A 24,952-nucleotide genomic window follows, 5' to 3' on the forward strand; every position below is an offset into this window, starting at 1 on the left:
GTGGCTATGGAGCACTTGGAATGTGGCCAAGTGTGGCTGAGGAAATGCATTTCATATTTTAATTAAAATTCAAGTGTAAAACTCAACATGCCACTTTATGGGACAGTGCAGATCTACAGTGGGGAATGGGTGGGTGTAGCTGACTTAGCTACTCAGTGCCCACTGCCTTGAGCTGGTGATGGAATTAACCCCCATTCCACAAAGGAAAGTCATTCTACCTGGTGTCCTATAGCCCACCATTTTTATTTCCAATAGATTAATGGCTTGACTCAACAAGAAATCTTTTGCCAAGGAGTTACTGATAAATCTCACACAGCACAATGCCATGTGAAAGTCATTTTAGAATAATAACCTTTTAAAGCTCAGAGTGAGCTCAGAGCTCACACACTTCAAATCCATATCTCATAGAGAAGAAATGGGCTTGGGGCATCAATTACTTTGCTCTGGCAGTTATGAGTAAGGCCTGGATTTGCTGACCTTCAGCCATTTTCTACTGTAAAATCAGTCTCTACACCACAGCAATCCAACAAGCCCACTGTAGCAGAACTGACTGCATTCCACAGGAGCCTTCATAATCATTAGCTTATTGAAGCTTCCAGTAAAGGATATTGCCACAGACACCTGATATTGTACACTCAAAAGCCGAAATGAAAGAGGCCGGATCCGACAGGCCCTGTCTGATGCAGGTAGCCACATGTGGCCGTGGTGGTATGGTGACCAACGTTGCCAAGCCTTCTGATTTTCTGAGAAATTCAGATTTGCATATGAACTCTCAGATTTTTTAATGCTGGCTTTTACATTTTAATATGTTATGCAAACAAAGCAGGATCTATCTGTCCATGAATTGTCTGCACCCGTGGTAGAGATTTTTTAAGTCTCACTTAAAATCAAAGCCTTCAGAGTAGTTACTGCTGCTGGTGGCCATGTATATCCATGCATGCCCACTGACAGCTTCCAAAGGCAACTTTGTCTGAGAACTTTCTCGAAGTCTGGGGACACAAGTCTGAAGGCTCCTTGGCCACAGAGAAGAGCTGGCAGAGGTGCTGCGGACAGAACAGCCCTGGGCAAAGCTGTCTTCAAACAGAGAGACACGGGAACTGGTGGTAGATATCAAGCTCTCTTACCTCAATCGAGATAATTCTGGGGTGTGCTCCATGCCCAGAGGTCCCAGTGGGATGGAGATTTAGTTGCCCAGACTGTTAATGGGTATCTGGTAATTCACCCTCTATCGCTGCCTTCCTTTGCCTGTCTCACTTCCCCACTGCTCGGTCCATGCTTCGGGAGCTTACCTTCCAAATAAACTACTTGAATCTTTGTTTTGAGGTCAACTTCTGGAAGAACTCACCCTACAAACACCAAAAAGCTGAAACTGTTTTAGAACTTTGTTTAGATTTTTGTTTTGTTTATTGAAGTATAGTTGATTTACAATGTTGTGTTAGTTTCAGGTGTACAGCAAAGTGATTAAGTTATACATATATATTTTTACAGATTCTTCTTCTTTATAGGTTTTAGAGAATATTGAATATAGCTCCCTGTGCTATACAGTAGGTCTTGGTTGGTTATCTGTTTTATATATAGTAGGGTTTATATGTTAATCTATTTTGTTTTTAATTTTTCCCCCAGTCATGAAATATGTTAGGCCTAAAATAGATGAAAATTTCACAACCTAAAGTCCCATCTCCTCTGATCATCTAAGTCTCAATATTCACAATGTGGGGCTGAAACTGCTGGCCTCTTGCGTAAGGAAGCCAGGCTATAGGAACATATGTTCATCTAAAAATAGAATCCATTATGTATATTAGTACAACACTTAGCTTCTTAGTATAGCAACTGGTTCTGCCCCATAAAACTTTTCATTGAGGCATTCACTTCACCAGGTGCATTGTTCACCATGCACAACACTAAAGAGAAATCTCATGCAAAATCTTTCTCATAACAATGCATATTGAAGACTAAAGTAAAAACCAAATATTCTTATGGGAGAAATATGGATTTTTACCACTTAAATATATTATTTAGAACTGATTACATCACAGCTTCCTATCACCCCTGCATACGACCTCATTGTCTCTGGTTTCCCTGCTGGGCTAATGTGTCAATAAAGAAATAATTTCTACAAATTAATAAAAAATGACATGATGTCATAATTTACCAAGATGATATCTGCTTTGTATCCATAAAACAAGTTTAAGATATAATATAATCATATAAAATCATTTTTGAAACCACATTTGCTCATTCAAAAGTATAACTAGTTTAATTAAATATGTTCAAATAGCAACTTGGTTTAACAGAAGATCTAGAAAAACATAAAGGTTAATAAACAGACATGAATGCTGATGACATGTTCAGCAAAAATAAAACGAATACCTAGTACTTAGAACATCCAGGGAATGGAAAATTAAATGAATTTTAATCAACTGAATATAACAAAAGTATCTTTTGATTCAATCTTGGATACTAAGACTCCTTCTAAAAAATGTTAGTAATTTCCTGCCTTCCTAAGCACAGTATAGGGAATATTATTCAATTGTAGCTAAATAATTCAGAGTCTTGTAGGGCCTCTGGGTGCTTAAGCTGAGTCTGATTTTTGATAGAAATGAGGCCACAGAAGGAAAGGCAGAGTGAGCACAACCCCTCAGGAACTTCACTGAATTGATTTACAATGTCAGTTTGCTTCCTATCAGTGTTCACCTTGGCTGCACGTTAGAATCAAACAAGGAGCGTTTAAAAAAAAAAAAATCCAAGGTCCTGACCGCACCCCAGAGCAATTAAATCAGATTCTCTGGGGATGGGACCCAGGCAGCAACAATTTTTGAAGCTCCCCCAGTGATTTTAATGTTTCCCTGTGCAGCCCAAATTGAGAACCACTTCACAATGTTTGCCTTTTCCTTGCACATGCAATATGCCTACTGAGATTTCTTTTAAGACAGATCTAAGGGGGAAAAAAATCTGAGAAAAACAACTTTACACATTAAACAAGATCTTTAAAAAGCAAGAAGTTAAGGGTCAGGACACACAGCCAGGCTACCTGGATTCTATTCCCATCTCTATTCATGAGCTGTGTAATGAGGGTCAGCACTCATGTACATGTCAATGTCCTCACCTGGAAGCGGGAGTGAGAAGAGGCCTGGCCTCACAGGTTCGTGGAAACGACTGAATGTGTATGTGCGTGCACACACACACACACCGGCATGCACATGCACACATACACCACAGCAGTGACTGGGGTGCAGAAAACTCCATATATGTGCTTGCTATGATTGGTGATGATGATAACAGTAATAATAACAATAGATAAAAGGTGTGTGCAAAGTGAACTAGTGCGTATGAAAAGTGATACCAAGTTCCTAATAATCAGGTTGTTTAACCTTTTAAAATAATTTAAACAAAGTAAAGATAAAATGTGAAAAATGGAAAATTTTTATTTTGGTCTATTTTGGGTAAATACTTAAATGACAATTTAAGTATAACAATTTTCCACCTCTATTTATTTTACCAGATGGAAAAAAGAGGCTTGCCATGCTGATTAAATATGGAAAGAGTTTGACAAGAACCCCATCAGTAGACTCAAACAATTCTGCATTTGCAAGAAAATGAACTAGAGGACAACCAAACATGCTCACTCTATCTACAACATCTATAATTCAAGCAAAGAAGCATGACAGTGGGTCAGTACCAAGTGTCTGGGAATTCTGTTCACAATAAGGGCAAATGGGTTTTCCACATAACAAGGAATAGAATTATGAACAATACAGATGTATTTCCTCTATCCATTCCTTTAATCTGGTGTCTCAAACTAATTTTTATCAAAAGGTACAAATAACCCATCATAATAACTTCATAGCATGGAAAGCATCCAATTTAATTGTTACTACAAGACTAGGAAGAGCTAAATATAAGCAACACATAAAACTGAGGCAAAATTTTGTAATTAAATTATTTTAGGGGTGATGAAGTTTGAATTAAAGCCAGGGTGCTATATATTTCTAAACTCTGGTTACAACATATTCAAATGAGCACTGCTGTTGTTATCGGCCTGATGAAGTGCTGTGATAGAGACACGAAAATCAGATTAATTCACTAACACCCTAAAAACGATTCTAAAGAAAGTACAATGATGCCATTTCATAATAATCAGCTTGATTTCAAAATACATTTACCAAAAGACCATGAATCACAACCCGGTAAAGGCTTCCATTCTAACAACATGTTCTTCTGTTGCATCTACATAGGCTAAGCAATCATAACACCTGGCTGTCCTACACTAGCTCGAACTCATTGAGGCAAAAACTCTGGGACTTGTGGCAGTGAAAGAAAGGTTGGAAATAAGTAAAGCTTAATCTGGAAGCAAAATTGATGAAAAGTGGCTTGCTCCTCAGTAATCCAACAGACCACTATCTAAATTATACTCACAAATAACTGCAAGCTTACTCTCTCAGGATCTTATTGGAATGGAGAACGAGGAGCTGCCTGGTGCCAATACAGCAATGAAAATCCCAAAGTGATTATCTTAGGAAAAAAGATACAGACAACCATGGTGGAAGCCAAGTCTGCTTGTGAATAATAGCATTTCTCCTACCCAGGACTTTTAAATCATCTTTAAGTTCATTCCACAAGATGCTTCCAATTCCTGAGGGTCAAAAACCTTTCACCTATGATGCAGTATTTATTAGTGGATTACCCTCAGCGGGAAAGTCTTCACAATGATAAATCCCTTCTTTTGCCTTCTGTAGTTCTGCTCCTGAAATGTTATGAAATATATAAACATCTTGTTTGCTCAAACAGACCTAAGGCTCAATGCTTTAGATCAAAGACCACAACCGAGTCTAAAGAGGAAACAATCACTATTGCCTTCAAGAAGAAAAAATATTTTTAAATATATGTAAACAGACAGTCACTTGGCTTTCAAAACAGAATGTTTGTAGTCCCTAAAAATTAGTTAGGAACTAACTGTTTAGTCAGAGACTGTTAATTATATACCAATAATAGAAACTACTACAATGGACCTTGAGGACATTATGTCAAGTGAAATAAAGCCAAATAGAGAGAGATGAATATGACATGGCATCACATATATGTGAAACCTTCAAAGGTGCGGAGGTGTCAGACTCACAGGAACAGAGAGTAGAAATGTGGGTGCTGGGGCTGGGGCACAGTGGGGCCAGGGGGATGGTGGTTCAGACACTGAGCCATGTCCGACTGGAACCCCACGGACTGCAGCCTGCCAGGCTCCTCTGTCCACGGGATTTCCCAGGAAAGAACATAGGAGTGGGTTGCCATTTCCTTTTCTAGGAGACCTTCCTGATACAGAACGAATCCATGTTTTCCTGTTTGGCAGTCAGATTCTTTACCACTGACCACCTGGGAAGCCAGGGGAACTAGGAAGAGGTTGGTAAAAGGCTATGAATTTTCAACTACAAAATGAATAAGGGCTGAGAATCTAATGTGTAATATGGTGAATATAGTTGATAATACTGTATTATATGAATTAAATTTGCAGAAAATAGAACCTACATGTTCTCATACAAAAAAAGAAGAAAATAAGTGAGGTAGGTGATGGATGTGCTAATTAACTAGATGCAGGGAACTCTTTCACAATGGATACATATATTAATTTCTTTATTTTTATTTTTTTTAAATCACCACGATGCATACTTTAAATATCTTACAAGTTTATTTGTCAACCATACTTCAGGAAAACTTATATTCAAATTTTGATTTAATTTAAAAATTAAGTCTTAAAAAAGCCACCACAAAGACTGAGTCTACAAAGCGGTATACATTGTTCTTGGACAGAGGAGCCTGGTAGGCTACAGTCCATGGGGTCACAAACAGTCAGACACAAACTGAGCAACTAAACAACAAAGCATTGTGCTACACGCTTCGTGTATCATATTTAACAGCAACTCTGAGAAAGTTAACACTCAGTCTTACAGCTTCCCTGGTGGCTCAGACGGTAAAGCATCTGCCTGCAATGCAGGAGACCTGGGTTTGATTACTGGATCAGGAAGATCCCCTGGAGAAGGAAATGGCAATCCATTCCAGCACTCTTGCCCAGAAAATCCCATGGATGGAGGAACCTGATAGGCTACAGTCCATGGGGTCGCAAAGAGTCGAACACGACTGAGTGACTTCACTTACAGATGAGGAAATGGAGGCTCAGATGGTTGAAGAGGTTCATTATATATGACTCACTGGACATGAGCTAGAATTAGATCTCCAATCCACATCAGTCAGACTTCAAGTTCTGGCCTCCCATATGAAGACTCAACTAAAAAATCTCCCTGGCTTAAAACAAAGTATTTACCTAACAGGTTCCAGTTACGGTGCCTCTTAGTAAGAAATCCTTCTAACTCCCTTAATTATGGGGCATCTCCATTAAGTTGTTAGACATTAAGAATCCATGTTAGGTAGTTCCTAAACTAGGATTCTACTAAAATGAGTTTATTTTAGAGGTGTCTCCAGGACACATGTGGAATAGAGACAGAAAAGGAAGGAAGTCCATGAAGGGTGTGTTCTCAAGCCAGTTACCTCTGAGGGTAAAGGGGTCTATTGCCCCTGGAGTGCATGAGGATAAAACAGAAAGCTTGCACCTTCAGGTTATGCCACCCAGAAGTTTATGGTATCTGCCCATCAAACTTGTTTGCTCAGGTGGGTGTTAGTTAGTTCAGTCACTCAGTTGCAAACCATGGACTGCAGCATGCCAGGCCTCCCTGTCCATCACCAAATCCCAGACCTTGCTCAAACTCATGTCCATCGAGTAGGTAATGCCATCCAACCATCTCATCCTCTGTCATCTCCTTCTCCTCCTGCCTTCAATCTTTCCCAGCATCAGGGTCTTTTCTAATGAGGTGACTCTTCACATCAGGTGGTGAAAGTATTGGAGTTTCAGCATCAGTCCTTCCAATGAATATTCAGGACTGATTTCCTCTAGGATGGACTGGTTTGAACTCTGTGTAGTTGCAGGGACACTCAAGAATCATCTCCAACACCACAGTGCAAAAACATCATTTCTTCGGCACTCAGCTTTCTTTATGATCCAGCTCTCACATCCATACATGACTACTGGAAAAACTATAGCTTTGACTAGACAGACCTTTGTAAGCAAAGTAATATCTCTGTTTTTTAGTATGCTGTCTAGTTTGGTCATAGCTATTTTTCCAAGGAGCAAGTGTCTTTTAATTTCATGGCTGCAGCCACCATATGTAGTGATTTTGGAGCCCGAGAAAATAAAGCTTGTCACTGTATCCATGTTTCCCCATCTATTTGCCATGAAGTAATGGGACTGGATGCCATGATCTTTGTTTTTTGAACATTGAGTTTTAAGTCAGGTTTTTCACTCTCCTCTTTTACTTTCATCAAGAGGTTCTTTGGTTCCTCTTCACTTTCTGCCACAATGGTGGTGTCATCTGCATATCTGAGGTCATTGACATCTCTCCTGGCAATCTTGATTCCAGCTTGTGCTTCAATCGGCCTGGCGTTTTGCATAATGTACTCTGCATATAAGTTAAAGAAGCATGGTGACAATATACAGCCTTGAAGTACTCCTTTCCTGATTTGGAACCAGTCCATTGTTCCATGTTCGGTTCTAACTGTTGCTTCTTGACCTGCATACAGATTTCTCAGGAGGCAGGTAAGGTGGTCTGGTATTCCCATCTCTTGAAGAATTTCCCACAGTTTGTTGTGATTCACAGAGTCAAAGGCTTTGGTGTAATCAATAAAGCAGAAGTAGATGCTTTTCTGGAACTCTCTTGCTTTTTGAACCAGAGATCAAATTGCCAACATCTGTTGGATCATAGAAAAAGCAAGATAGGTCCAGAAAAACAATGCCAAAGAATGTTCAAAATTTTGAGCGTTATTTTGCTAGCTTGTGAGATGAGTGCAATTGTGAATTAGTTTGAACATTCTTTGGCATTGCCTTTCTTTGGGATTGGAATGAAAACTGACCTTTTCCAGTCCTGTGGCCACTGCTGAGTTTTCCAAGTGTGCTGGCATATTGACTGCAGCACTTTCACAGCATCATATTTTAAGATTTGAAATAGCTCAGCTGGAATTCCATCACCTCCACTAGCTTTGTTCGTAGTGATGCTTCCTAAGTCCCACTTGACTTGATATTCCAGGATGTCTGGTTCTAGCCAAGTGATCACACCATTGCAGTTATCAGGGTCATGAAGATATTTTTTGTACAGTTCTTCTGTGTATTCTTGCCATCTCTTCTTAATATCTTCTGCTTCTGTCAGGTCCATACCATTTCTGTCCTTTTTTGAGCCCATCTTTGTATGAAATGTTCCCTTGGTATCTCTAATTTTCTTGAAGAGATCTCTAGTCTTTCCCATTCTATTGTTTTCCTCTATTTCTTAGCACTGATCACTGAGGAAGGCTTTCTTACCTGTCCTTGCTATTCCTTGCAACTCTGCATTCAAATGGGTATATCTTTCCTTTGCCTTTGGCTTTTCTTTTCTCAGCTATTTGTAAGGCCTCCTCAGACAACCATTTTGCCTTTTTGCATTTCTTTTTCTTGGGGGTATTCTTGATCACTGCCTTCTGTGCAACATCATGAACCTCCGTCCACAGTTCTTCAGGCACTCTGTCTACCAAATCCAATTCCTTGAATCTATTTGTCACTTCCACTGTATCATTGTAAGGGATTTGATTTAGGTCATACCTGAATGGTCTAGTGGTTTTCCCTGCTTTCTTCAACTTAAGTCTGAATTTGGCAATAAGGACTTCACGATCTGAGCCACAGTCAGCTCCCGGTCTTGTTTTTGCTGACTATATAGAGCTTCTCCATCTTGAGCTGCAAATATAATCAATCTGATTTCGGTATTGACCGTCTGGTGACATCCATGTGTACAGTTGTCTCTTGTATGGGTGTCAGCTCCCAGGCAGTGTCATGAGCTCCAGAGGTCAAAAAAAGCAAAGGAATGCAAATGCCACTGGGATCTAACTCTCAAGCCACAGGAGAAGTAAGGACTTGGGTTTAGATTTGGGACTGTGTTGCTTCTATTAATTTATTTATGTGAAGGAAACCTGGTGAAGGTGAAGGAAAGGACTTAATCCATAGATGCTGCTGCTTATTGGCAATGACTGGCGTCCTGCTACAGGCCTAGCAAAGATACCAGCCTTCCAGCAGTGATACGCACATGCTCTGCATTGTTTTCTGAGATAAATCAGCTGTTGTTTCAGGGTTCGGTGGAAGCTACCAAATAAAAGTGTGTAGAGCTGATATTTTAATTTATAATCACACTGTTGTACTCAATGGACAGCTAAGTGTCCTACCCCAATTACCATAGACAAGAAAGTTCAAAATTGATGTTTCTGGTATATTCTAGAGAAGTGTGTGTGAAAGAAGAAGTGCTGTTGATAAACAATGATTAATAAAATCTGTGGTGCCTGGTGGTTCTTTATGGAGCCCAGACTATTTTTTAACACAATATTACTAGCTTTTTTTATAGAGGTTTATGATACAACAGTTTAAATATTTACAAACTCTTGACTTCTTTGCTGAAAAATATCACCATGGAATATGTAATTTCTGAACTTTGCATTTGAACTCAGTATAGAAATATAAGGTTACTATAAGAGAAGGCAGTCTATAGTTTTAATTAACAGAAACTTACCACTTTGCAAGGATCCCCAATGACTGTCTCATGCAAAATAATAGGCCAGAACAAGACAACAGATGGAACAGATGGTGGAGTCCTCCCATGTCCTGTTCCCTAGAAATGACTGAATACACAGGTGTAAACGTATGTCTATAATCTAGGATCATGGGTAAACAGAAGGTGTTGTACTTCTTGAATCAGAAAGCATGAAAGGCAGAAGATAAATGGAATAAAAACCAAGTAGGAGGTGACACCCCAGAAACTCACAGGCATTAAAACAGGAATAGATCTGGACCACCCAAACCAGGTGGTGGAGGTGTCAGCACTGGGAGTGAAGAGGGAACACCTAATCAGGACAATCTGCCATCATAGTGCACACTTCCCATACCCTCCACACCCCAGCCAAAAGAAAATTACATGCCAGATAGTGATACCAGGGCCAGTTCCAACCAGAAAAAACAGGGACCACCCAAAGACAGGACTAATCATTTGAAGAAATTAGATTTCTGAGATCATCAGTCCTCAAAATACATGATATCATTGCTATGGTCTGAATGTTTATGTCCCCACACTCCATGCCAAATCCTTATGTTGAACACCTAATACCCAAGGATGGTATTAGGAGATTGGGCCTTTGGCAGGTGATTAGGTCCTGAGGGCAGAGTCCTCCTTGATGGGATTAGTACCCTTATAAAAGAAGCTCCAGAGAGATTCTCAGACTTCCCTGGTGGCTCAGTGGTAAAGAATCCACCTGCAATGCAGGAGACTCGGGTTCAACCCCTGGGTCGGGAAGATCCCCTGGAGGAAGAAATAGCAGCCCACACCAGTATTCTTGCCTGGGAAATCCCATGGACACAGGAGCCTGGCAGGCTACACTCCATGGGGCTGCGAAGAGTTGGACACGACTGAGCGATTAAGCACCAACCCAGAGACCCTTAGCCCTTTCCACCATATGAGGACACAAGAAATCTGCAGCACAGAAGAGGGGTCTCTCTGGGCCATGCTGATACCCTGGTCTTGGACTTCAAGCCTCCTGAACTGTAAGAAATATGTCATTTATGAACTACCCATTCTACGGTGTTTTGTTACAGTGGCCCAAATGGACTAAGACAATTTTACATGAATTAAAAGTCTGAACTAATAAAAATGATGGGTAAGAGTATAATGAATAAGAAAAATCTTAAATAAAGCAGAAAGCAAAAAAAAAAAGTTGGAATGTGAATATATCAAATTTGAAAATGTCAAGTCATCTTTTGTCATGTATAAAAGTTAAGAAATTCAAAGATAAGCCAAGCCACAGACAGGAAGAAAGCGTTTGAAATATCCCTAACAGCTAAAGGATTAACATCCAGAATAAATGGACAACTCTCAACACAAGGCAAAGAATTTAAGCAGGTTATTGATGTAAGAGGAAACAGAAATTGCCCATAATGCTGGAAAATGTACACAGTAGCAAATCAGGCTCAGCAGCAAATCAGGCAACAGCAAATTAGAGCAGAGATACAATGGTTGCATCAAATTGACAAAAATTAAAATGTTTCTTAATAGTGTTGGTGGGAATTGAGGAAACAGTTCCTCTCACACAAGACTGGCAAAGCTATAAAATGACACAATCATTAACTAAAATTTAGGATATATATAGCCTTCAATCAGCAACTGTACTTCTCAAAATTTACCTCAGGGATGCCTGACCCATATACTCAGAGAGAGATACATAAGACGAAGTATTACTCCAAAGTACAAGATTGTTTTCGTGTAGCCCCAAACTAGAAACAAATACCAAGAGTCCACCAATGAGAATATTTTATTGTTAAATAAAATTTGGTCATCCATTCCCTGGGCCTCTCAGGTGACACGGTGGCCAAGAATCCACCTGTCAATGCAGGAGACGCAAGATACCAAGGTTCAATACTTGGGTCAGGAATATCCCCTGGAGTAGGGAATGGCAACCCACTCCAGTACTGTTGTCTGGAACATTCCCTGGACAGAGGAGCCTGGTGTGCTACAATCTATGGGGTTGCAGAAAGTTGGACATAACTGAGTGACTAAACACACAGCCATTCCATGGGATATTATAGAGGTATAAGAAAAATAAAGTGGATACACATGTACTTACATGGAAAGTTCTGTAAGACATACTGTAAAGTGAAAATCAAGTGTGTGGAAAAGTAAAAATAGAATGATGTTATTTAGGATACAGATGGATATAAACAAAACAAAATATTTCCATAGTTAATACACACACAAATTCATTAAAGAGAGACCTGGAAATATACCATGAAGTTGTTCCCAGCAGTTGACTTCACACTGCACTGCACAGTTGGTGGGATTTTAGTTGCCTATTCAGGGATCAAACCCAGGTCCTCTGCAGAGTCTTATCCACTGGACCATCAGGCAAGTCCCACCAGTAGTTGACTTTGGACAAGGCCAGGATTGTGGTCAAAGGTGGGGAGGAGTCAAGGACATCAACAGTGCTTTACTCTCTTACAAAAAGAACCTATTAATATTTGCAGGTCAGAAACAAAAAGAAAAATAAATATCTGTAACAGAAAAAGATCAAGTAGTAGGAATGCTTCCTTTAAAACGTGTATCTCTCCTCCTCTTCCTTTTTAATTTCATTATGTGATCCTCTTTCCCCTTCCCCAAGTTCCTGTTTTAGGGATACAAGGAAGAGTTTACTAAACTATACTGAACTTCTTGTATCTGAACTGGTAGTGACTAGTTTTATTTTTACACCAATCTTGGCCCAGGGTCAGGGCCTCAGGTTGCAAGGCAGAGGTCTACTTTGTTTCATATTCTAACAGACTATGTTTGGGTTCACCTTTTACATGGACCCCCCTTTTCTTCTTTGGCTCCCATACAGATTCTTCTTATAGTTCACACATTTTTCATGGATAACGCTTCCTACCTTGGTTTCTGGTCCTGACATGGCATAGCTCCAAAGAAAAGTCATAATTTAATTCAGGAAACCTCTTCCATACTCAGCCTGTACAAGAGGCCCTTCTCACTCATGATCACAAATAAACTGATCCTCTTCACATGACACGCACTGACATAAGAAAACACCCATGCTTAAGACAGTCATATTCAGAATCTCGTTTCTGCTAATTACAGTCAGTAAAATTTACAGAGCCAACATTAAAAGGGAAAGAATGATTAGAATAAGCCCAGAGCTGGTACCAAGTATGAACATTTCCCTTAAGATGATGTTCATGTTTATCTGCTCCCCACCAACCCCCAAACATGCCTTCAATGTTTCATCAGAAGCACATTTCTGCTACCTAAAGTTATTAGAAGCACATTTCTGCTACCTAAAAGCCAGCTCTGGTTTTTTACGTTCTTCAATCTGTTATCTGGGTTATCAATCTTCTTTGCCACCTACCAATTCTATGGTGGCAAATCAAAGGCTGGGTTACAGGACACGTGTCAAGGTTCACAGACAGCAAAATCAGTGGCTTCAAATCAGTGGTCCATGGTACAGTGTGGTCAGGACAGGAGAGAGGATCTGGATAAGAACCCATCAAATGTGAGGATTCTCCTCCAGGGCTATAAAAAGAAAATCCTGTAACAATATTCTTTACTTCTTAAGCCACTCAGCTCACCTCTGAGCAGACTAGGCTTCAACTGATCACTAATCAAAGAGCTTCATAAAACAGGGAGCTCAGCTGGTGCTCGGTGATAACTTAGACAGGGGGATGGGGGAGGTGGGAGGGGGCTCCAGAGGGAGGGGTCTATGTATATGGAAAGGTGAGTCAGCAGAAATCAATGTTTGTTGTGCAGCAGAAACCAATACAACATTGTAAAACAATTATCCTCCAACTAAAAATAAATAAAATTTTTAAAAAACAAAGGACTTTGGTACAGGCTTCATGGACCAAGGAGAAACACGGACAAAGACGAAAGAAGAAGCTCCAGGGAGAAGAGGTGAATCACACAGATACCAATGCAAGCTTTCAAGCAGAAGTGAGGAGGGAATCGGGGGATAAACTTTAAAAAGTATCATATTTTTTCTCCGAGATGTAAACTCTGTAGTACATGTGATAGATTCACATCACGAAGACTAACTGTCAATTAAAATATTTTAAAGAAAGTGGGCCTCTAAGCAATATCATGATTGCAACATTCAACCCATCCCTTCAAATAATGTTATGCAAAAACATGGACTTCAAGCTTGCTTGCCACTGCTCACCTGTGAGCACCATCTCTGCTCACATGCATTTAAGCTGCTAATACATCACTCACAGGGGTCCATCTCCTAGAAGTGGACTCATCACTCTCTCTGGCTCTAGAACTGGGCTTAAAGCCAGAAGACTACAAACTTGGAATCATGTAAAGTTTCATTTTTTCTTAAATTACCTCATCTTTTAGATATTAATATATGATCATTAAAAAAAACAAACCTCCAAACTCTGATATATGACTGATGGTTGACTTAGAAAGTGAAAAATGAAACTACCATCTCTTGGCTAGAACTGAAAGATTGATGATCATGAAAAGAAAAGTAATAAAAAGACAGAAGTATTGCTACCACAACATCTGTTTCATCTGGTCATAAACTGCATTACAACCAAGAGAAAATGGTCTGTATTCAAAAACTGAGTTTTTTTCCTACATTTGAAAATAAGCATTAGTCAAAATACTGGGTTCATGGAACAAGAGATGTACATCAAAGAGCCTCTGGTTCTAAACACTTTCTCTTTCTCAAGCAAAGAAATATTTATGATTGGTTTTAAAGGGGAGCTTAACTGAGTTGCTATGAATTATTTAAAATCCCCAAAATATCTTCTGCTGCTTTTGTAGAAGCTTGATTTACAAGCTGAAAAATCAAACTGACAGTCCAGTCTCTTGTACAAATACCCAACTTTAAAAATGCTCTAGGCATTATAAATATATCTTTCATGAATATAGCTTCAACAGTTCTAAAAATAGCCTTTAGGAGGAAAAAAAAAAAAGAAAAAGAACCCTTTCAAGCCATTGTTTTATACATAACAGCAGGAAACCAAACAGAATGTCAAAGCCAAAGTGATTAACACACCCAGTAATAAACATGAACAGTCAGTATGAAATCTTACTCAAACGCGGTTTTTGACATTAGCTTGGGGTCTATGTCTGTGGCCCCACGTCTATCGCCAGAGGTGACTATAGGGCACCCGTATTCAGAAAGCAACTCCAGGACAACAAAGGCAAAATCTGTCCTTTGGAAGATATGTTAAAGAGACACATTCAGGACTGACCCTGAGGGCCATATATTACTTTCCAGCCCCCTAAGAATTCCCCTGGGCTCCAGCCTGACCCCAGACGAGCCACTCACAGAGCAGTCTCTGTACCATTACTCACTGATGAAGTCCAGGTCGCCCCCACAGGCAGAAAGCTAGGCTGACAACCAACAACCCTGGCTAAAGAGGCGTAACACCAGGATGTGAAAAGGTTAATAGTGCCTCACAATTTGGTCCAGATATTTTATCGTTTCAGTATCACTTTGGCAAATCTCAATAATACCTGCCCCATCTTTCCAAATATCAGAACTTACAGGACCAAAATATTCTGTGGTCAGTCGCCTTGGAGGTTCAAGTGCAGAACCACAGCATTGTCTATTGAAATAATAACCACTTTCTATGAATAGTCTGGTCTAACTGCCTGTTAAACTCCAAATAAATTTTATGATCTGCAGACATTCTACTTTTTAATAATTCAATATGGAATCAGCTCAATTGGTTCCATAATAAATGAGAGTCTAAATTTATGATATGGCGGACAGAAAGCTAAAACAGGAAAAAATTCCCCAAAATGGGAAGACTTTTATTCCTGATTTTCTAATGTGAACCAATTATCAAAGCCAAATTCCTGACGAGGCTGGGAGGCTGCCTAAGCAACAAAGCGCAGAGGAAGCGAAAGGGAAGGTCACAGTCACAGTCACGGGCCGCAGGCGCTCTCATCCTTTTCTTCATTCCCTATGGACAGAGCTGGGGGAGACTTACAGCAGTAACACCCACTAACTTCCCTCTACAACAAATGCAATTCACGGTTCCATGCTCTTGTCCTGAAAAGTGCCAAATGTTCTAGGATTTAGCACATCTAATACTTCAGGCTACAGTCCTTGGAAACTCTCCAGACATTTCCATTTTAGGCATTCTTTTTAAGTAGAATCTTTAAATAAATTACAAAGAGTCATCCATGAAACAAATAGAAACCTGAATACTTTGCAAATCAACAACTCACTGGAAAATGTAAAAGAGACATATCTCACTTCTTACCTTGTTTTGATCTGTCCAGTAAAAGAAAAATCCCTGAGGGTCAGTCCTCAAAATAATCGGAGTGACAATAGTGGAGTCCTAGAAGTGTAAGAAAACACATGTGTATCAATATATGCCACAGTAGAAAGTCTTACCTGGGATGACTTAACAAGGTAGTAATTAAGAGTTTCTCCAAGGCCATCGATATTAGTAAAACTCTCAAAAAACTAAACATGATATCTTTAACATCAGAGGATTATTAATTACATAACTAGAGATGCTCTCCTCATAATTAGAATACTATTTAAAAAGTAAAAGCTCAGTGATGCAGGTATTTATTCATTGAGGCACGTTTTTAAAGGCATTGGCATGTTTTCTATTAAAAAGCTATATTTAGTTTTCCAAATATAACACTAAACATTACATACTTTATATGATTAAAATTAATTAAAATCCAGGCTTGAGGATATTATTTTAAACTACATTTGCTCTATAAAATGATCTTAATTGTACCAAAGAGAGTTAACACAGCATTTAGGTATTGCTATTTCCAAGGTAACAGTAAATAAGGCTATCTTCTGCGTTTTCAGAAAGCTATACACAAAATTGTTTCAAATTTAAATTTCACACAATAAAAAAACATCATAGACAGTCTTTTGAGTTTAAAACATGCGTATTACAAAGCAAAAACTGCCTGCATTGTAATTACAATATTTAGCATTTCTAAAATACGTGTTCTTTTCTTTCCGCAATTTTCACAGAGGCATACCATCTGCACAAAAAAACACATGTCACTGGATATGGATTTTTATACTGAAACACTGAGGTCTTTGCAGGGATTGCATTTTTTTTAAAGAGATATAAATAACCAGTTTATTCCAACTTTTTCATACACATTATAACTGTGGTATGTCATATCCTCTTGATCAAAAAGATCTGTAATAAATTTAGAACTTGAAGAGATAATTTTGGAATTTAGAGTTATCTTCCTGATGGGTAGAGTGGATCTAAGGCTTTGTGCACATGGTAAGCTTTACTCTAAGAGTCAGGTCAACTCATAACTGCAGGCCAATACCTTGGGCTCAAATCACAGCCTGTGCCCTCCCTGTGCCTCAATGTATGCAACAAAAACTGGGGGAAAAGATAAGATAATAATCATACCTCCCTCAGAGGTTTTAAGTTAGAATTAAATTTCATTCCAATCCCAGAGAAAGGCAATGCCAAAGAATGCTCAAACTACCACACAATTGCACTCATCTCACATGCTAGTAAAGTAAGGTTCAAAATTCTCCAAGCCAGGCTTCAGCAATATGTGAACCATGAACTTCCAGATGCTCAAGCTGGTTTTAGAAAAGGCAGAGGAACCAGAGATCAAATTGCCAGCATCTGCTGGATCATCGAAAAAGCAAGAGAGAGCCAGAAAAACATTTATTTCTGCTTTATTGATTATGTCAAAGCCTTTGACTGTGTGGATCACAATAAACTGTGGAAAATTCTTCAAGAGATGAGAATACCAGACCACCTGACCTGCCTCTTGAGAAATCTGTATGCAAGTCAGGAAGCAACAGTTAGAACTGAACATGGAACAACAGACTGGTTCCAAATAGGAAAAGGAACATATTAAGGCTGTATATTGTCACCCTGCTTATTTAACTTATATGCAGAGTACATCATGAGAAACACTGGACTGGAAGAAGCACAAGCTGGACTCAAGATTGCCGGGAAAAATATCAATAACCTCAGATATGCAGATGACACCACCCTTATGGTAGAAAGTGAAGAGGAATTCAAAAGCCTCTTGATAAAAGTGAAAGAGGAGAGTGAAAATGTTGGCTTAAAGCTCAAAATTCAGAAAACAAAGATCATGGCATCTGGTCCCATCACTTCATGGCAAATAGATGGGGAAACAGTGGAAACAGTGTCAGACTTTATTTTTCTGGGCTCCACAATCACTGCAGATGGTGACTGCAGCCATGAAATTAAAAGACACTTACTCCTTGGAAGGAAAGTTATGATTAACCTAGATAGCATATTCAAAAGCAGAGACATTACTTTGCCAACAAAGGTTCGTCTAGTCAAGGCTATGGTTTTTCCAGTGGCCATGAATGGATGTGAGAGTTGGACTGTGAAAACAGCTGAGCGCCAAAGAATTGATGCTTTTGAACTGTGGTGTTGGAGAAGACTCTTGAGAGTCCCTGGGACTGCAAGGAGATCCAACCAGTCCATTATAAAGGAGATCAGTCCTGGGTGTTCTTTGGAAGGAATGATGCTAAAGCTGAAACTCCAGTACTTTGGCCACCTCATGCGAAGAGTTGACTCATTGGAAAAGACTCTGATGCTGGGAGGGATTGGGGGCAGGAGGAGAAGGGGATTACTGAGGATGAGATGGCTGGATGGCATCACCGACTTGATGGACATGAGTTTGAGTGAACTCTGGGGGTTGGTGATGGACAGGGAGGCCTGGTGTGCTGTGATTCATGGGGTCGCAAAGAGTCAGACACGACTGAGCAACTGAACTGAACTGAAATAGGGTAATTTGGGTAAAGCACCTGGATCAATTCTTGGCACATAAAAATATTTATTATTATTGTAGTATATTATTGTAGTAACTTTTAAAAGTTGAATTATTAAAATATTAAATGATTATCACAGTATTATTTTTTATTGGGGTAAATATATATATATATACACAAATATATATATATTTATATATACATATATAAAAGTCACCATTTTTAAGTGTAAGGTCATTAAGTTCATTAAGCAAAGTATTTAATGTACTTTCACACTGCTATGCAACCATGACCACCACCCATCCCCAGAACTTTTTCACCTTTCCAAACTCAAACTCCACACTCAATAAACACTAACTCACCATTCCCTCTTTGCCCCAGGCCCTGACAATCACCATTTCTGTATCTATGATCAGGCTGCTCTTTGATAACTCATATAAGTAGCCTGGTAGGCTACAGTCTATGGGGTTGCAGAGAGTCGGACACGATGAAGAAACTAACACTCACGCATAAGTAGAATCATACAAGTATTTTTCCTTTTGTATCTGGTCAATTTCATTCAGTATAATGTGCTCAAGCTTCATCCATGTCACAGTAGGTGTCAAAATGCCCTTCCCTTTTAAGACTGAAGGGCCTGGAATGCAAAAGTAGGAAGTCAAGAAACACCTGGAGTAACAGGCAAATTTGGCCTTGGAATACAGAATGAAGCAGGGCAAAGACTAATAGAGTTTTGCCAAGAAAATACACTGGTCATAACAAACACCCTCTTCCAACAACACAAGAGAAGACTCTACACATGGACATCACCAGATGGTCAACACCGAAATCAGATTGATTATATTCTTTGCAGCCAAAGATGGAGAAGCCCTATACAGTCAGCAAAAACACCACCAGGAACTGACTGTGGCTCAGACCATGAACTCCTTATTGCCAAATTCAGACTTAAATTGAAAAAAGTAGGGAAAACCACTAGACCATTCAGGTATGACCTAAATCAAATCCCTTATGATTATACAGTGGAAGTGAGAAATAGAATGAAGAGCCTAGATCTGATAGAGTGCCTGATGAACTATGGAATGAGGTTCGTGACATTGTACAGGAGACTGGGATCAAGACTATTCCCATAGAAAATAAATGCAAAAAAGCAAAATGGCTGTCTGGGGAGGCCTTACAAATAGCTGTGAAAAGAAGAGAAGCAAAAAGCAAAGGAGAAAAGGAAAGATATAAACATCTGAATGCAGAGTTCCAAAGAATAGCAAGAACAGATAAGAAAGCCTTCTTCAGCGATCAATGCAAAGAAACAGAGGAAAACAACAGAATGGGAAAGACTAGGGATCTCTTCAAGAAAATCAGAGATACCAAAGGAACATTTCATGCAAAGATGGGCTTGATAAAGGACAGAGATGGTATGGACCTAACAGAAGCAGAGGATATTAAGAAGAGATGGCAAGAATACACAGAAGAACTGTACAAAAAAGATTTTCACGACCCAGATAATCACGATGGTGTGATCACTGACCTAGAGCCAGACATCCTGGAATGTGAAGTCAAGTGGGCCTTAGAAAGCATCACTACGAACAAAGTTAGTGGAGGTGATGGAATTCCAGTTGAGCTATTCCAAATCCTGAAAGATGATGCTGTGAAAGTGCTGCACTCAATATGCCAGCAAATGTGGAAAACTCAGCAGTGGCCACAGGACTGGAAAAGGGCAGTTTTTATTCCAATCCCAAAGAAAGACAATGCCAAAGAATGCTCAAACTACTGCACAATTGCACTCATCTCACATGCTAGTAAAGTAATGCTCAAAATTCTCCAATCCAGGCTTCAGCAATACGTGAACCGTGAACTTCCTGATGTTCAAGCTGGTTTTAGAAAAGGCAGAGGAACCAGAGATCAAATTGCCAACATCCGCTGGATCATAGAAAAAGCAAGAGAGTTCCAGAAAAACACCTATTTCTGCTTTCTTGACTATGCCAAAGCCTTTGACTGTGTGGATCACAATAAACTGTGGAAAATTCTGAAAGAGATGGGAATACCAGACCACCTGATCTGCCTCTTGAGAAATCTGTATGCAGGTCAGGAAGCAACAGTTAGAACTGGACATGGAACAACAGACTGGTTCCAAATAGGAAAAGGAGTTCGTCAAGGCTGTATATTGTCACCCTGTTTATTTAACTTATATGCAGAGTACATCATGAGAAAGAATGTTTCTTCCAGTCCAGCTGGAAGAAACACAAGCTGAAATCAAGACTGCCGGGAGAAATATCAATAACCTCAGATATGCAGATGACACCACCTTCATGGCAGAAAGCAAAGATGAACTCAAAAGCCTCTTGATGAAAGTTAAACCGGAGAGTGAAAAAGTTGGCTTAAAGCTCAACATTCAGAAAACGAAGATCATGGCATCCGGTCCCACCACTTCATGGGAAAGAGATGGGGAAACAGTGGAAACAGTGTCAGACTTTATTTTTGGGGGCTCCAAAATCACTACAGATGGTGACTGCAGCCATGAAATTAAAAGACGCTTACTCCTTGGAAGGAAAGTTATGACCAACCTAGATAGTATATTCAAAAGCAGAGACATTACTTTGCCAACAAAGGTTCGTCTAGTCAAGGCTATGGTTTTTCCTGTGGTCATGTATGGATGTGAGAGTTGGACTGTGAAGAAGGCTGAGCGCCGAAGAGTTGATGCTTTTGAACTGTGGTGTTGGAGAAGACTCTTGAGACTCCCTTGGACTGCAAGGAGATTCAACAAGTCCATTCTGAAGGAGATCAGCCCTGGGATTTCTTTGGAGGGAATGATGCTAAAGCTGAAACTCCAGTACTTTGGCCACCTCATGCGAAGAGTTGACTCATTGGAAAAGACTCTGATGCTGGGAGGGATTTGGGGCAGGAGGAGAAGGGGACGACAGAGGATGAGATGGCTGGATGGCATCACTGACTCGATGGACGTGAGTCTGACTGAACTCTGGGGGTTGGTGATGGACAGGGAGGCCTGGCGTGCTGCGATTCATGGGGTCGCAAAGAGTCGGACACGACTGAGCGACTGATCTGATCTGATCTGATCATTTTTATTTACTCATCCATCAATGGACATCTGCATTGTTTCCAACCTTCTCTTATTGTGAACTATGCTGCTATGAAAATGGTCTACAAATAACTGTTTGAATCCCTGCTTTTAATTCTTTTCCATATATACTCAGAAGTGGAATAGCTGGATCATATGATAGTTCTATATTTAATTTTCTGAGGAACTGCCATTATGTTTTACCCTGACATTCTAAAATTCGTACTTAATGTGCAGTCTGAAAATATCCTTTACAAGGCTTGTGCTGCTGCACAGAACTTCATCTGGAATTTTAAAATTCCAGAATTATTTCTAAATGTAAAAAAAATAGACATTTGGAAACAAATTTGATATTATAATGCAAGAATAATTTTTAAAACAGTTTAGGCTTCTCCTATGAGATTACATGCATAAAAGTTCAGAGCAATATTTCCAATAAATCATAGCAATATTTTCAGTTCCATTATATCACCTCCTCTTCCAGAGTTGGGCGAAATAAAAGTTTCCATCAGGCTTCACAGAACACACAACCCCATTTCCAGGTAAATTTGCAATTAACCTGTAGATGTAACTTGTCATTCTCATGTCAGTTCTTTTTCTTATCAGAGTGTTTGACAAGAGTATTGGATAAGATTCTAATCAAAATCTTGATGACAGTTCACTGCCAGGATCCCAGACAATCAAATACTTAAAGTCAGCAGAGTAAAACTGCTCAAATTTATATGCTGGAACATTGTGTTAGGCTGTCTTGGTGTTTCTGATACTACTATTCCTGGCTTATTCCTTCTCCTCCTCCGAAATTAAAGTTCCTTTGTTCAATATTGTTTTGACCCCACTCTTCCTGCCACAGTTCTTCTGCTAAATGATCATTTATCTCGGCTCTCTGCCTACTTCCTCCATAATCACCTCTAACATTCCAAGATCAGCTGGGACTTGGCATTCTTGCCATGCAAAGGAGGCTCTTACCCAGAAATACATGAATATCCACTTTCAATTCCACTGGTTTTTTCCCCACCTCCCACATAGCAGCAAGTGTCTATTTTCTCCCCCCACTGAAGTAGCCACTCAACCCAGACCTCAAGCATTCCTTTTTAAATTAATTTTTATTGGCACATAGTTGCTTTACAGTGTTGTGTTAGTTTCTACTGTACAGCAAAATGAATCAGCTATATGTATGTCCTCAGCTGCTCGGTCATGTCTGACTCTTTGCAACCTCCTGGACTGTAGCCCTCTAGGCTCCTCTGCCTGTGGGATTTTCCAGGCAAGAATACTGGAGTGGGTTGCCATTTCCTCCTACAAGGGATCTTCCCAACACAGGGATCAAACCCACATCTCCAGCATCTTCTGCACTGCAGACAGATTCTTTACCATTGGGTCACCTGGGAAGTCAACGTATGCATATAACTCCTCCCCTTTGGATTTCCTTCCCATTCAGGTTAACACAGTACATTAAATAGAGTTCCCTGTGCTATGGAGTATGTAGCCATTTCTCCAAAGAAGACATATAGATGGCCAATGAACACATGAAAAGATGCTCAACATTACTCATTATTAGAGAAATGGAAACCAAAACTAAAATAAGATATCACCTCACCCTGGTCAGAATGGCCATCATCAAATGTCTACAAACAATAAGTGCTGGAGAGAGTGTGGAGAAAATTGAACCCTCCTGCACTGTTGGTGGAAGTAAAAATTGATACAGCCACTATGGAAAACAGTATGGAATTTCCTTTAAAAATTAAAAATAGAACTATCATATGACCCAGTGATCCCATTGAAATGAATAATTCAAAAAGATACATGCATCCCAATGTTCATAACATCGCTATTTACAATAGTCAATTTAGGAAGCAACCTAAATGTCTATAAACATTTAGGAAGCAATCTAGACATTTAGGAAGACAACCTAAATGTCTAGCAGCAGAGGAATGGATAAAGAAGTTGTGGTACATATATACAACAGATTACTCAGCCATGAAATGGAATGAAATTGTGCCATTTGTAGAGATGTGGATGAACCAGGACAGTGTCATACAGAGTGAAGTAAGTCAGGAAGAGAAAAACAAATACTGTACATTAATGCATACATACATTAGAAGAATCTACATGGGATCTAAAAGAAATGGTATAGATGATCTTATTGGCAAAGCAGAAATAGAGACACTAGACGCAGAGATCAAATATCCTTAATTGTCAGAATATCTGCTCTAGTTTGAAGTTTGAAATACATGGCCATCCTTCATTTCCAAGGCAACTGCAGCATTTCACTGCAGAATAACAGAGATAACTCTCATATGGTCTAGTTTTTATTCTTTCTCTCTCCATCAATATCTATGTCTATTCCATAGGACAGTGGTTTTCAAACTTTTGGCGCATCAGATTTACAGGGGGGACTTGTTAAAACACAGACTCTTGAGCCCTTTCTCTGAAGTTTCTCATTTAGGAGATATTCTCAAACCGGAATAGAGTTTGAGAATCTGCATTTCAACTTAAGTTTTCAGTGATGTCAGGAATACAATGATGCAAATGCCAAGAAACACCAGTAAGCTTAAAATGTAGACGTCCCTATTTCTTGTAAGTAAATGGCTTATATCTAGGAATTCAACTTCAATTTGCTTATTTAAAGTTATAAAGTATTTTTCCAATAAACTTCCACCTTGAAAAGAAGAAAATTAATAAACACACTGTCTTAAGTTAGTAATTGTGGATAATGTAAACTTTTATGTACCTCTCTTTCCTTCTAGAAACCATTTCACTCTCAACTCGAACGCCTCAAAAGTGAAATGTATTATAATGATATAAGCTGCTGTTTTGCCATTTACATGAGTTCCCAAAAAAGATTTTAGGTCAAATAAAAGACAGTCAAGGAACAAAGTAAAAGGCCTCCATAAAACCTCAATTTGGGGGGGGGGGGGGGAAAAAGAAAGATAGTACAGCAAGAAAAAGTCACTGGAATCAATATTACAATCAACAAAATCCTATGACAGCTTTATTCACTCATGATTTGCTCATCAATGTGCTGATATGAGGGCTTCTCAAGTGGCTCAGCGGTAAAAATCCACCTGCCAAAGCAGGAGACATGGGTTCAATTCCTGGTTTAAGAAGATCTCCTGGAGAAGGAAATGGCAACCCACTCCAGTACTCTTTCCTGGAAAATCCCATGGACAGAGGAGCCTGGTGGCCTACAGGCCACGTGGTCACAAAAGAGTCAGACCTGACTTAGCGACTCATGCTGATATAAAGCAATAATAAATGCTAATATAATGTTATATGACAATCATATCTCACTAAAATGATGAAACATGAAAATGAATAACTATAAAATAAATTACATATCCTGGGATATGATCTATAAAAATACTGAATCAATATGCTGTACACCTGAAACTAACATAATAAATCAACTATACTTTAATAACAAATAAATAAAATGCCCTAAAGACACTGGTAAGCAGTGACAAAATAGTCCAAACTCCCTCCTGATAGCAGAATATTCTTTACAAAACTCCCTGACCAAATAATAACAGACAT

General features: G+C 39.3%; 1 protein-coding gene across 6 annotated transcripts in view; it reads right to left on the reverse strand.

Moving 5' to 3' along the window:
* PLCB1 (phospholipase C beta 1) overlaps positions 1 to 24,952 on the reverse strand; it is an 849,858-nt gene that overhangs the window by 807,491 nt on the left and 17,415 nt on the right. For all 6 annotated transcript variants that reach the window (XM_025264704.3, XM_025264705.3, XM_044928314.2 and 3 more), the window contains exon 2: positions 15,863 to 15,940. In XM_025264704.3, the coding sequence (XP_025120489.1) occupies positions 15,863 to 15,940 (78 nt within the window). The remainder of the gene's footprint in view (positions 1 to 15,862; positions 15,941 to 24,952) is intronic.

Source organism: Bubalus bubalis, chromosome 14 (assembly GCF_019923935.1).
Source record: "Bubalus bubalis isolate 160015118507 breed Murrah chromosome 14, NDDB_SH_1, whole genome shotgun sequence".
In the NCBI taxonomy this organism is placed as follows: domain Eukaryota; kingdom Metazoa; phylum Chordata; class Mammalia; order Artiodactyla; family Bovidae; genus Bubalus; species Bubalus bubalis.